At 43.1% G+C, this 13,890-nt stretch overlaps 1 protein-coding gene across 2 annotated transcripts in view; it reads right to left on the bottom strand.

Moving 5' to 3' along the window:
• Nucleotides 1-13,890, bottom strand: part of LOC115309859 (venom phosphodiesterase 2) — a 131,306-nt gene that overhangs the window by 67,398 nt on the left and 50,018 nt on the right. For both annotated transcript variants that reach the window (XM_040217336.2, XM_029968111.4), the window contains one exon: nt 5,857-5,966. In XM_040217336.2, the coding sequence (XP_040073270.2) occupies nt 5,857-5,966 (110 nt within the window). The remainder of the gene's footprint in view (nt 1-5,856; nt 5,967-13,890) is intronic.

Raw genomic sequence — 13,890 nt, 5'->3', positions numbered from 1 at the left:
ACGGTACTTTTTTTTTTTTTTTGTGAAGCACTGGAAAGTTATTTGCACGCGGTAGCGCGATCTGTCCTTTGCTTTTCATGATTTCTGGATTGCGGAGATGGCGAAGTGGTCGTGGCGCACACGCTGCGATATATTTGATGAAGGACTACAATTCACAACGCCACGTGCATCGTCGTGAGCAGAACGCGACGGAAGGTGCTATGGATTCGAATATGGATTTATGGTTAATCTCAGGTATCGGCGATATCTAGTTCGTGTTATTTTCGCGCTTGATTTTCCGGTTCATCAGTTTGCCAGTATTCCTTTTGTTATTTATTTATGCCCGTTTTCACTGATAAAAGTGAGAATTGGTCCCTTCGCCTTAAAACAACAATGTGTTCTTAATTTATAGCTTCTATTTCAGAAATGACGGCGAATATTGGATCAGGTCAAGCGGTCACCGTGTACTTGTTTCACTCTGGCTGATGAACTATTTGACACAATCAAGTTATAAGACAGATGTTTGTTGACAAAGCATCATTTTTTGATAAAAATGTAACATGACAAAATTGGGGGAATGTACTTTGAAGTCCGGAGTTGTACGTTCCTCAGAAAGAGCCAGAAAAAAATAATTTTAGTAAAATACAAGTACATACTCAGAAAATATACTCCAAGTATGTTTTTTCTAAGTCTGCTTGAAGTAGCACTTCAAGTAAGTACTTCCCAACACCGGTCACATGTATGACATCTTTCTTATTGCAATAAAATTGACCTTTTCATAACTGTGTGTGAAAAAAAAATTCAAGTTATATTTTGATTGAGCATTCTTGTTTAATTCACATTACATAGGAAATTTTTGTTTTCAAAATTTTTTTTTTTGTTTGAAACTACAGTTCGTATTCAAAAATATTAGATCTGATTCGTAAACTTTATTATTTGATTTGATTCGCTTCAAACAAATTTGATATTCGCAGACCTCTACTCTTCATTCGCCATGTTGCAGTTGTGGAGTGCAGTGGCCAGAGTGGAGAATAAAAACGCAGTTATTTTTAATAGTTATTTAAACCCACACCGGTTTTAAAATGATGATTTAAATCAAGCTTTTAAAGCAGACATAATCCTCAAACGTTTGTACAGAGAAAAGGTATCCGCATAGGTTTCTGTTTTGAACCAGTTTTGTGTGATATTCTTTTAAAGAAGCTGCGATGCCGCCAACTTGGAGAAGCTGGGAGACGACAGCGAAACGAATATCTTTGGATGCGTAGATGATTTTTTGTTTCATTATTTTTATTGAAGAAACTGAAAATTATTAACGGCGCCAGCGTTCGGCTAGGGGTCATGTGCTCACTGATTGGACACGAGTTCCAAACGAACACTGACGCTGCACACGTTTCAAATTCCTGGCCTACAGTGGCCTTCTTCAGTGACGCAGAAAGCACTTAGGCCTTCTCATCTAGGACGTGTTGGTTAACCTGAAGTAGCGGAATGTTTGCTAAAAGAGATAAGAGGCACAAGAAAACCCTCCCGTGAGAGGCCGAATGTAAGACCTGCTGTGATCCCCTAGTTACACTCAATGTCCCACAATTTAAACAAAGTGTCTTAGCGCTTCAACATTCACATAGATTTAACGGAGCCTGTAAAAAGGTACGGGTTTGCGACAAAATCAAATCCACGAGAAGCTGTCAAATTCTTGCAGCACAAAGCACAAATATAAAATCCCGAGTGTGCGTCAGGTGTTGTTTACGAGATAGCCCTGTCGCGCGGCGCCGTGTACACTGTCCAGACGGGCAGATGCGTGAATGACCGTGCACTCGAGCATGCGGCTGCAACGCGAGCTAGCGTTTTTGCCATTTTGTCATTTCATGCACTAGAAGCCCATGTAAGCCTGTGTTACGTGACATTAAGATTCTAGCCTGGTACAAAAACACGACAAGGGGAGAATTTCATGAGGCATACGAAATTTGAGATAAACCAATAGATTGCATAGTGAGGCAAAAATTGCCATAGAAAAAAAAAGTTTGACTAAATCAAACAAGCTTTGCACAGAAATGCTGATGACAGGACAGGTTCTTTCCAGTGCCTTATGATGCCTTACTTCCTGGTCCTTGTTCATTTTAGCTCTCTCATAATTTCGATCAATGAACCAACTAGTCCACTTAACCAATTTTCTGCGCAATTTATTTTTTAATTGTTTCTTTATTATTTGATGCTTTCAATGTGCACTTGTTTAGTATTTAAATCAAAGAATCGAGCGAACAACCCTTCTCAGCAAATCAGAGTGTCGAGCTTTTTTTCTACGTTCCCCTTCGTTTGCTTTTTACGTAAGATCATACTGCAAGCAAATCAAAGCGCCAAAGAAACTAATACGAGAAAAGGAATGTCGAATTGTCGCGCACGAAAAATGCTTCACGCGCGTAAACTGAAAATAATGTTTAATAGGCGACCTTATGCAATAAACAAAGGAAAGGTAAAAACGTCCAGAAAGCAGCAGCGAGCGATGGCCGTCGGCGTGACAGCTGGCTAGAGCGAGAGGGACTGTTCCTTGTCTTCGGGAGAGTCAAAGACAGTCAGCAAAGCCACGGTCAGCTCTTTATCCACCACACTCGGCTTCTCGATGATTCGGCCTAGAATGTTCTGAAGTAAGCTAGGGCGAGACTGACTAGGCAAGGTCATGCTGACCTCCTTCCCTTTTACACTCGGGGTGAGAGTATACGCGAATCTTCTAGATGAACGGAGAAGCGGTCCTTCTCGATCACGCACGCTGCAATACTGCAAGCAAATCTCAATTTGAAAGAAAGAGCGAATGCAACTTTATCGCTAAGAAAATAGGCTGCTTTTTTAGTTTAACGTCGTTTATTACATTTAATTAAAAGTTAAAATGTACTGTAATTTCCTGTTCCGTATTGTTTTCAATGATCGAATGGAATGATCAATCAACCTGAAATGTTTAAAATCCGTACATTGACAAAGAATTACTGTTTCCGCCTGCAGTAATATAAACAAACAAATTGATTTAAATAAAATAAATTCGATTTAGATCAAATACATCTTATTTATTTTATCATTAAAAATAAATCATGATTTTCTCCACATTGGCGCTAACTGGCTCGCCGAATGAGCATTGGATAAGCATACACCCACTCATTTCTAAATGTGTATGTAGTCCTCACGTGAGCATATGTGCTAAGTGCGATATAAATAAGCTCCTGAAACAAGCTTCCAATAGATGCGATTTCTAAAATGTGGCAGTGCGATCTTGAAAGCTCTGACGGTCAGCACATGGCTACTTGACCTGCCATTGCCAGGGAGCTTCTCGTCCTCTTATTGGTGGCTTGTGCTGCGTATGTTTGGCGTCTCATCTTAACCAGCTTTTCTCTAAGTCTTTCTAGGCACCCTGCACAGTCCTGCGATAAGTGTAGCAAGTGTCTCCGAAAGAAAGGCAAGTAACTGGAAACTCGGAAGCGAAGATATCTGAATGACAGAACATCCCCAACGCGATGACAGCATTCAAAGTACGCTGCCTCTGCCTGCGCATGCGCTCCAAATAACTTTAAATTTTTATTGCGATAATTGTTGTGAAACCTGGTGATTTTGCAACGAGGGCGTGAGTAATCAGTTTTACAGAGCAAGAATTTTGACTTTCAATCTAAAACAATTTGTAATTGTTCGATGTCTGTTCCGTGTAACGATACGCCTAACGTAAATTCCAAACATTCTTGAAACATATTAGCCTTACAATAAAATGATATGAGAAGAATAAGGCCGGAAGCATAAAACATATATTTACTGGTTGAGCCTTAAGTCTCGAAGGAACACGCCACTATTCGAAGAGCACGAGTACACACTTTGAACAAGCTTCGTATTTAGAGGCAGCGTTTAGAGATTTCGCTGGTCAGTTTTGAAGGACACCAATGCAACGGAGCGGGCCCCCGCGGCAACCCGCGAAGCGCAGACGCAGCTGTCGACATCTAACATCGGTGATCTGAGCCTCGTCCTCAAGAATCCTGCCTTAAAAGACTTTGGTAATTGGTGGCATACAAAACAGTTACTGTCAAACGAAGTTCGTTTGAAGAAAAAGAAGCACGAGAAACCAAAAGCAAAAGGAGCGTCATGCGCTCCCTTTACGCGGGGGTATCTTCAGAACGCAAAGCTCTGGTTGCAAGGATTAATGGGTGTAGCTGGCTGCCTTTGTCGCCACTGCACTCCTCGAACGTGTCAAAACGCGGAACGTCAACGTCCGGCGTTTGACTTTCGCATTCGAACGTGTTTGGCGAGTGCCGCGGAGACAAAGGCAGCTATAGCTTTAGGTCTGCCCACTAATCCTTCCAACCAGAGCTCGGCGTTTTGACGTTCCTTCGAGCTTCCGTCTTCTCCTCTCCCTCAGTTTCTCGGCGCATTCTCCGAGTACTAGTCGGAGATTAGACCATAACATATCGGCCACTACCAAACTCGACCGCAAGCCGGGACAATTCAAGGCTGGCTCTCGCGAAGATCGTCGCCAAGCCAACACCGGCGCCAACTCCTGGAACCCCACCACAGGAATGCTGGTCTCTCTGCGTGGCAGGGAAATTCGGCCGGCTCGTCTGCAAGTCGGGCACGCAGAGAGCCCTCGCCAGGCGCTAGAGACCGGCCTGCTAAAAGTCAGCAGCCCATAACGGCCCCCGAAGACCACCGTCGCGAGACCACCGCCAGGCTTAACGCACTTCACCTTCTTCAACCACAACGTCAACCACTCACCCTCGTTCGTAAGCTCCCTTTGAACCATAATCACCTTTCTTTTTAGATTCATCCGTAGAATACCATTTCGTCGTTTTTGAACTTGGCGCCGCAGGTCTTCACTATATGGGCGACTTGTCTTTCGGTGGCGCCGCGACTTTCCTGAGCCGAAGTAAAATATCTATCTACCTGTCTATCCTGGGGCTATTATCCGAGTCCTTCTCAGAGAATAGTCAAAAACACGATGACTGAATTTGTTTCCTGCTTTTATTGTCAACCATCCATCACTTAATTTTATATAAGAAGAAGCTGCTGTTTGACCACTTTGCTGGTTTTAAAGCAGACTGACCAGCTCAAATTTTAGCTTGCCCAGCTTAAACCTGCTTGATTGCCAGTTATACCAGTTTGACCACATTGACCAGTTTGACCAGCTTAGTTACCTGCTTGACCAGTTAGATTTTCGAGCTGTTTTTTTTCAATAGGGCTATACTCCGTTTCAGACTAAATCCTATCACAGTCTACGCTAGGATCCAATGCAGCCAGTCAGACAGCTACTAAAGAGCATCGTCAGGGCGCTCGTTGTCTTTGTGCGCTTGGTGGAACGGGCTAAACCGATTGGTAGAGCAAGTCGTCTCCTTCTTGAGCACGGGTTGCGGTGGCACCAGAACGGCGCCGGTTTCTGATTGGCTTTGATTGAAAGGATAGTGGGTAGACCTCAATGCTAGATGCCTCGAGGTCTACACACTATTTCTTTAAATCAGCCAATAAGAGCTCGGCGTTCTGACACCATCCTAACCCCTGCTCAAGAAGCAGACGACGCTCGCTCCACAGTAAGCACACAAAAAAAAGCGCAGGATGACGCCACATTCACTGAGAGTGATTTGTTAAGCCGGTAATGTACAAAGGCGACAAGCGCCATGACACTTTTGGCGCTGCCTGTTCGACTCTATTGTGCTGGACGAGCTCGGGTGCTTAATATGAAATGCACACCGCATTTCACATTAAGCACCCAAGCTCGTCCAGCACGATAGAGTCGATCAGGCAGCGCCAAAAGTGTCATGGCGCTTGAGAAGCGTTCACAACGTTTTGGTAAGAATCAAAAAATTCAAAGAGAAAGGTTTAGCTCGAATATACGAATTTTCTCCCTATTTCTTGCCTTACTCGTTGTACTTGAAAAAGTGACTGGGCCGTGTGCCGCCAATGTCCACGTCCGAGCCCGGCCAAAAGAAGGTGGCGGCTCGCTTGCCCTGCTTCTCCGTGGTCACCCAAATCTGCACAAGTGTTTCCCACATAGAGCTGTAATGGCCGTACCTTCCGACCATAACTTATCAAATAGCTTATAAGAATAAGTATTTACAGGTTCATTGGACCTGTGGACGAAACTACGAAGAGACTTCCTTTGCTCCGCAAGAGGTTAGCCTCGATCTTATTAAAATGTGGCCGCACCTTCTGATCAGGGAATATTTCCAGTGTTGGTGGGAATTTGTAAAACAATACTAGGTTAAAGAGTTCAGTCTAGCTGGGAATACAATTTATTGAACTTGCTAACTAAAAATGTAAGTGTTGTGTAGGTCTTTCTGCACGTGCAACAACCTGACTGGAACTCTGCACGTGTAGAGCATGAGACGGCAGGAGCCGTCTTGTGCACTGGTCCCTGTCTTCTGCCAGCTAAAGTTATGGCGGCGTCACGCATGAGCCGAACGCTTGGTGAGATGGGTCAAATAAAATGTATTAAATTACAATAATAAGTTTCTAAGCCTTAAATGTACTGGACTATACTGTAATTCAGGAAGAATTGGGGGGAGGGGGGAGGGGCTGGAAACCAATCTCTCAAGATATGTAACTCGGTAATCAATCAAAGTGTGCACCAAGAAACTGAGGGAGAGAAGGAAACAAGAGGCGCGGGGAAGTCAGAATGCTGAGCTTGGGTTGGAATGATTAGTGAGTAGACCAAAAGCTTGCTGCTTTTGTCTCGACTGAACTTCCCGAACGTGTTAAAACATTCGCGTCTGGCGTTTGGCTTTCGCATTCGAACGCGTTCTACAAGTGCAGTGGACACGAGTTCCAGTTGAGCTTTAGGTCTACCCACTAAGTGCTTAATCATTCGAACCTACACTCGGCGTTCTGATGTCCCCGCGCCTCGTGTCTCCTTCTCTCCCTCAGTTTCTCGGCACATTGGTTTAAAACAAGAACCGCACACACATATAAGGTCTGCAAAGTGATTCAGGGTTATACGGCAAATAAGTCGTTATGTATTTGGCCGTAAGATTGTGGCAGTTTTATATGATTAACAAAGTTTACAAAGTACCTATCTTTAGTTGACTTTGTAGTATTTTTAATTTACACATTATAGCACGATTATTTTAATAATTCGAGCAGAGCTTTCAATCGCCACCGCTTTGTGACCATCATTCAAAGCCTCTCATCGAGTTAGTTCAGAATTATTGCTCCATAAGCTTGCGCTGCGTAGCCTCGGTCCGCTTCTAATGTGCATGCTTTAATAGCTATCTGAGCGATCGCCATAACCCTGTTCATGCTTTTGGTACGTGCTCCAATGGGTTTATTGTAACTTCCATTGTGCCCCAACTCCAAGGCTCGGTCTTGGGACCGATTTTCGACCCTTTGTTAATAAACGATATGGTTCAATGTACTAAAAGTAATAACTATTTTGTCTGCTGATCATGTAAACCTTTTCTAAGTGTTCAGTCGGTATCTGATTGTTCTCGTCTTCAAGCCTATAATGATTTTATTTTTAAAAAGTGTTCAGAAAACTATGTCACTTAAGCCCCAGAAGACAAAATCTATGGTGCCATCAGAAAGCGTGATGTCATTTGCTTTTCTTACAGCCTTGGTGGCGTTTCCATTGCACCGGTATCTCTCATCGGGGATCTTGGCGTCTCTATCTAAATTTCTTCCAAAAACTGCATCATTATAAGCGTGAAGGCTCTCTTAAGAGTGTAAGGTATGATTTCACGATTATGACGTCAATTATGTTCTCTTTCTTTACTACATTTTTATGTTCCTATAGTTAAATCAGGGTTGTTGTTTAGCTCTGTTCTCTGCAATTCCTTGACTCTTACGCAGGCCACTAGATCGAAAATGCCCACAAACAAATAATTAGACTTTTGTATGATAGTTATGGACAGAGAGCATTTCTACCATTACAAATCATTGCTACGCCGGTTTACATTGCATAAGGTGTTTTGGAGGAGACGGTACAGAAATTTCATTTCTTTTACACTAGACAGTCTGTGGAGCAGACTGCCTAGTGCAATGTAAATTTGATGCATTTATACCAGTCTAAATATTTCCATCTTCCCACCCATGTCAGCCGGAACAGATCCAATTTTTCTCAGCTTGTTTATCATAGGCGTCACACCTTTAGTAAAGGTACCTTTGTTATGTTTATCTCCAGACGGGATTTCTTCGGCGTGTACGAGAATGAATGCCTTGCATGTCAACAGGGGCAATATCTTATTTATTTATTATTTGGGTCTCTTGCTTTTGAAATATAATGATTATAATGCAATTAAATACGAAGGTGCAAGCAAGCTAGAGAAGAGTGACGAAAATAATCTCTGGAGAAGGGGAACATAAGGGCAATGGACAAACACAAATCCGATATACTTCAATTTTTATATGTACAGCTTCCTTATGGGTACAGCGAAGAATTAAAGATTATTATAAATATTATTATCATGAACCAAAAACTGACAGTGGCAAATAAATTAACTGGAAGAACCGCGGACTCTTAAATGCCGCAACCCCGTGTTTTGAATCTTTATTAACAAATTAACGGTGCTTCTCCAGGGATATATTAAAGTTTCTTAAAGGTTATCGACTTATTTCTGAAGGCGGAACATTGCTGGTGGTATTATATTGTGTTTTAATTCACGACTTTAGTGTAACGCAGGCTGCGCAAGAAACTGATAAAGCCGCCACGACTGCCCAGTGTAAGTACGATTATATTTTGCTTGCCGATATTTCAGGCTCACACTATCCTACTTGATTTAAGTTGAGCAAAGAAAGTGTTCAGGCAGTTTCAGCCCTCGAAGAGGCCATCCGTCTAAGAAAAAGGCAAGGCAGGCCATGGTCATAGGCGACAAGTCCGATTTTAGGGTTTTACATGCCAAACCACGAATGGCATCTGCCACGCCCCACCCGGAGGAGGCCTGAGAATTATTTTAGACCACCTGGTGACATTTTGATGTGAAACAGAAATGTCGATTACGTGGCGCCTTCTCTGTAATAAGCCTCCGTTATCTTGCGGGCACCTTGGGTGGGATTCGAACCCGCCACCTGCGGATCCGTAGGCCTGAGTTTTGCTTCGAAACCACCGAGGCGGCGAAGTGGGCAGATTACGGCTGTCGTACTGAAAACGACTGCTTACAACATCGTATCATTGCGTCCGTCGTGCGACACATTTGAGTGGTAGAACTAAATTTATTTTGTGGTTTTGTTCACAGTTCTGTATGAGGCTGTTCTTTTGCGTGCTCATGTGCAGTCATCGTACATTTGGCCGCAAGTCTGGTAAGTTTTGGTTTCCAAAGGCTAACGTTTTCACGTTCTCTGCAATACAACCAACGCTGAATACAGCCCTCTAATAGTTTTGGTTGCATCTAACAGTCCTGGACAAACATGCACTTAAAGCCGCATAGTTTCACAAGAACTCATAGCAAGCTGGTATGTTTGAAATGTATAAGGGGGCTTCTCCAAGGTCTTTCTTTTCATGTTATATAAAGCTCTGAATATTCTGGGCCTTTTCTGCACCGTGATAGTGCATATAATTTTGTTTTCAATTTAAGCTTTGGAAGTTTTACTGTCTCCAACTTGGCCGACGGCCGAAGGCCTGGGTTTGGTTTTTGCTACAAACCTCCATTTATTTGCCTGCAGCTTCTTCCAAAGCTTTTTACCGCATGTTTTAAGACTGTCTTCATATACATAACTCCAGCACCAATCAGTAAAATTCAAATTGGCTGTATGCGAGTGCAATCGTGCACGTTTGCGTGTAAGCTGCTGCAAGTTTTAGGCTGATATAAAGTTCGACTACAGATGTTCCTGATTATGGTCCTGTGCTTGCTGCGAAATGACACAATCATTTTCAGCTTGGTAGTGAGTTTCTAAGCAGTATTTTGAGCTGCTTTACGTACTTTGCTGCGCTGCAGCAAGGTGAGCAATAAAAAAATTACATATTTTTGCTGCTATTTTAATTTATAATTTTAATAAGTCAGGCTTGTCAGTATCTGCTTTATTAGAGAATTGTCCTCTATAACCTGTGCATTATATTGAAGCACCAACATTCGCCACACTAACGGCCATTATAACATTGGGACAAACATTACTGATGTAACAGCAACAAGCGTCATTGTCTGGTTTTGCAGATCCTTCGCTGGTCCGTCGCATCGTCCAAGACAGCTTCTCCACATCGTGCCCAGTTACTCAGTAATTTTGTTGTGCATATAAAATTATGTATGGCAACAAAATAAGGTTTATTTTTTACTTGAAGTGCATCTGCTAGGGCTCCGCGGACCTTTCCTTCTCTGGCACCAAAGCTAGTGCAAAATCTAAGAACAACGGTTGTTTATCAGAGATACTATTAATAAAGTTTTACTTGTTTCAAACGAGACCATTATGTGCCTATGTGTTTTCACTCTAAAAGCCATAGTGAGAAGGTGTAGCCGACTATAAAAAGATATGTAATGTCCAAAAAAGTAAAAAAAAAACATACATTGTGTAACATACCACTGATATTTGTCGCTGTTTTACCTGGGACGTTTTCATAATGTGATTAACACATTCATGGGACATTTCTAACATCCCGATCTGGACATCCTTAAGATGTCTGCCGGATGTTTGTATGTTGTATAAAGCGCGCGCGCTCTAGAGGCGGAGCTTTTACTGCATCTTTCATCGTGCGACCGACATAGAAATAAAACAGGTTGGTTTCACTTTTTAATATTTACAAAAGTCACGATCAGGTGTTAGTTGGGGGATACTAATTCTATTCTAATTCTATATACTAATTCATTAAAATAATTTTTTTCTGTTTCTATATTTATTAGAAATATCCGAGCAAAGTAACGTGAAATTAACTCGTTATGTAAACAGTAAAGTGATACACTACTCTTTAACGCAAGTATTTAGTAGCAGTGATTCATCAAGACTAGGTCATTTTGAATTCACATCTATTACATTCTTAAAGTAACGGGCACAGGTCACGACGCGAGGAGCAGCACGCCAATCAAACGATAACGCAGAGAACTTGCAGGCAGCGCGCAATGACGTGATAGCCAAGCGCGAGCTGTCATTGGTTAAAGGGAAGCTACGGAGGTTCTTGAAAAAAATGAGTTAGAAGTGAATTCTAGTGGGTTTTTACCTTATGAACCCGAATACCCAAACCATTTGCCGCGCAAGAATTGTTAAACGCGAGAAAAGGCGAAAGACATTTGCTTTCCGTGACGTCATCGACGGGTCTTTTGGCTGCCCAAGGCTAGGGAGGCGGGGCTTCAGCCCTATTTTGAAATTACTCTTATAGCTCTCCGGCGCGTCGCATTGAAATTTAATTCTGATATCTGTTATTGTAACGGCCAAATGAACACGATTAAAGTGCGTTTCTTTTTCTCAAATGCAGAACCGCCCCATCTTCCCTTTAAGGTCGAGGAAAAACAAAAATTACGGAGGCACCTCTGGCAGATAAACAGACGTATGTCGTGCACAAGAATCAGACAAACTTGTATGTCGAATAGGTCATTCCAAAAATTCGCCTTCTGCGTGCTGCCATCTTTGTCTGCTGACTTTGGAAAGAATTTTCAGCACAGTGTCGTCTGCAGGATATCAGACGCCGCGCAAGCATTCACAGGCCAGCGACTCGACAGCCTTGACATTTGCGCTGGAAAAATGTACGCAATTTATTTTCAATAAAAGTCACGACTTCTAGGACGAATGCAATAACGGATGATGTTTGTGAAGACGCGTGTAGTTCTTAAAGAGACCATGAAATGACCTTTTTTACTTTTTCCAGATAACTTTTACATTAAACCGTCAATGTTCACTGAATGCCGAACAGGCATCCGTTTTCGTCTCGGTTTATTAACTTCTACACAAAAAATTATTGAAATATCGACTTTTTCATTCTCTCCAACTGACCGCAAAACAAGCCGTGACGTAGGCCGTTTCCGGAACCGGAAGTTCTCTCGGCAGTAGGAGAATGGGGGTGTTAGCGGCAACGAGTTGGGGTGCGCCGGTAGGTTTTACTGCGCTGATGTCACCGACGTATTTCCTGAATCAGCGCCTCTCATCGCCGCATCGCAGCTGAGCGAAATTCAATGAGATATGTTGCGCTACAGCGACAGCATGGGACTAGTCCCATACGCCGGTATGCCTGTTGGGAAGTGCAGCGAGTCTTCCGGTGAAGATTCCAGAAGTCAACCACCCTGTCATTGTTGGCAGAAGGGCCGGCCCGTGTCAGTCGTTTGCAAAACGACGTAGATGGCGTTTTTCGCGGCCTCGGAGATGCAGGAGCGAGCCGACGTTAAAAAAGATACGTTTGAACTACGAGTGTCAGCAAGAGCCACGTAAATACCTGTTTACACTCGGAGCGGACGCGCGCGCTTGATGGAAGTGCTATATTCGCGCTGTTTGTAAGCGCTTCGGGACCGTTCTTTTACGATTGCAACTCGATACTGAGCCGACACTCGGCAAAGAAAGGTTGGACCGGGGTTGTACGTATACCTCCCACGAACTGTTATAGCTCGACAGTGACGTGCAGTCTGTCAGAATAAAAATGGCATACCAATAACAAAGTGTACATACCGTGTTACGAAGGTAATCCATGCAGCGTTTATTTCAGCTCTATATCACACAAAACAAGAAGATAGAATCGACGAGAGTCCCTTTTCGACGAGTGTTCGTCAACACTGCCTCGGAAAACAAGGGGAAGAGATTGACCTCACCTCTTAATCTAGAATTGAGGTCAGCAATCAAACTATAATACGGGAAGGGTCCACAAGGGTCGCGCGGGCATATTCCATTTAGCACGCGAGCCGGTCGTAGGCAGACGGTCTTGCGACGAAGCAACGCAGCGCCGAGTCGGAATGCCTGCTAGGCCTATATTCTGAGCAGCTCGCTTCGTCGGAGTCGGTGGATCCAGCGTTCTTGTTTGTCGTGGTCTGTTTTAAGTACTGTTTTCTTGCTGCTTGAAGTCGGCACGCGCGGGAAGAACACGTAGAAAAATAAACGTTCAGTCAGTCAGAGTTTTAAGAGGAAGGAAAACAAAGAAAATAAACGTTCGTCAGTTGGTCGTGGTCGCCGGCCCCCAAGTAACTGTCGGCCCTGCCCGAATGCGCACGCGCAGTAGTTGCTTCGTTTACCACACGATAGATGGCGCTTGGCTCTCAGCATTATCAAATTTGGCAATTTTCGCCACACATCTCTAATTATGCTACAAAATGTGGATCTGAATATTATTTAACAAAACTTTTAGGAAACATTCGCCGGCTATTTATTGTTTACGATCGCGGTGCTGGTGAGGTAGGCTGTTACCCAATAGGCGACGTGGATTTGGCTGACGTACTCCATTTCCGCGGATGCATCGTAGTGAACAGGCGAAGGAAGGAAGGCGCAAAAGAGTCCAGTTTTCTTTTAAAAGTTATAGAGCAAATAATTTTTTTGGCTCCCTATTTTTGTGTTTTTGTGTTCCTTTTCACACCTTTTACGACGTGCGGTGGATGAAACTCGATTTTAAAATCATTTCATGGTCCCTTTAAAATGTCCCTTAAAATATACGCAGGCATCTGCATATATCGAAGACTGTTCGTACAAGGTCTCCTGAGAATGTTCACAAGCTGAAGAACAAAACCCCAACTCGGTCGGCTTTATTAATTTCATCTGTTGTGCTTGTTGACTATACATCTTCTGGTGCTCTATCATGTTTCTAAGTTCTTCCTCCCTTGGCTTTGCTCTAATTTTACCAAGTTGGCCAGCTTCTGTGCCACGATACTTAAAATGTTCTTTGGGCGATAACTGCCGTGCATGACTGACAAGCCTTTCCTATGGACAAATCGCCATTGCATTTCTTTTAATTTCGAATGCATTAGTTTTACTTATTCAAACTAGGAATTTGAAGACTCGTTATAGATGCTAGCCACAATGTACACAGTTTCCTGTTTTCAGAAAGTGTATAATTACGATTTTGTC

The sequence above is a fragment of the Ixodes scapularis genome, unplaced genomic scaffold (assembly GCF_016920785.2).
Source record: "Ixodes scapularis isolate PalLabHiFi unplaced genomic scaffold, ASM1692078v2 PGA_scaffold8__174_contigs__length_109621045, whole genome shotgun sequence".
Classification (NCBI taxonomy): domain Eukaryota; kingdom Metazoa; phylum Arthropoda; class Arachnida; order Ixodida; family Ixodidae; genus Ixodes; species Ixodes scapularis.
The sequence above is the reverse complement of the archived record's forward strand: the minus strand, read 5'-3'. Positions and strand labels throughout refer to the sequence as shown.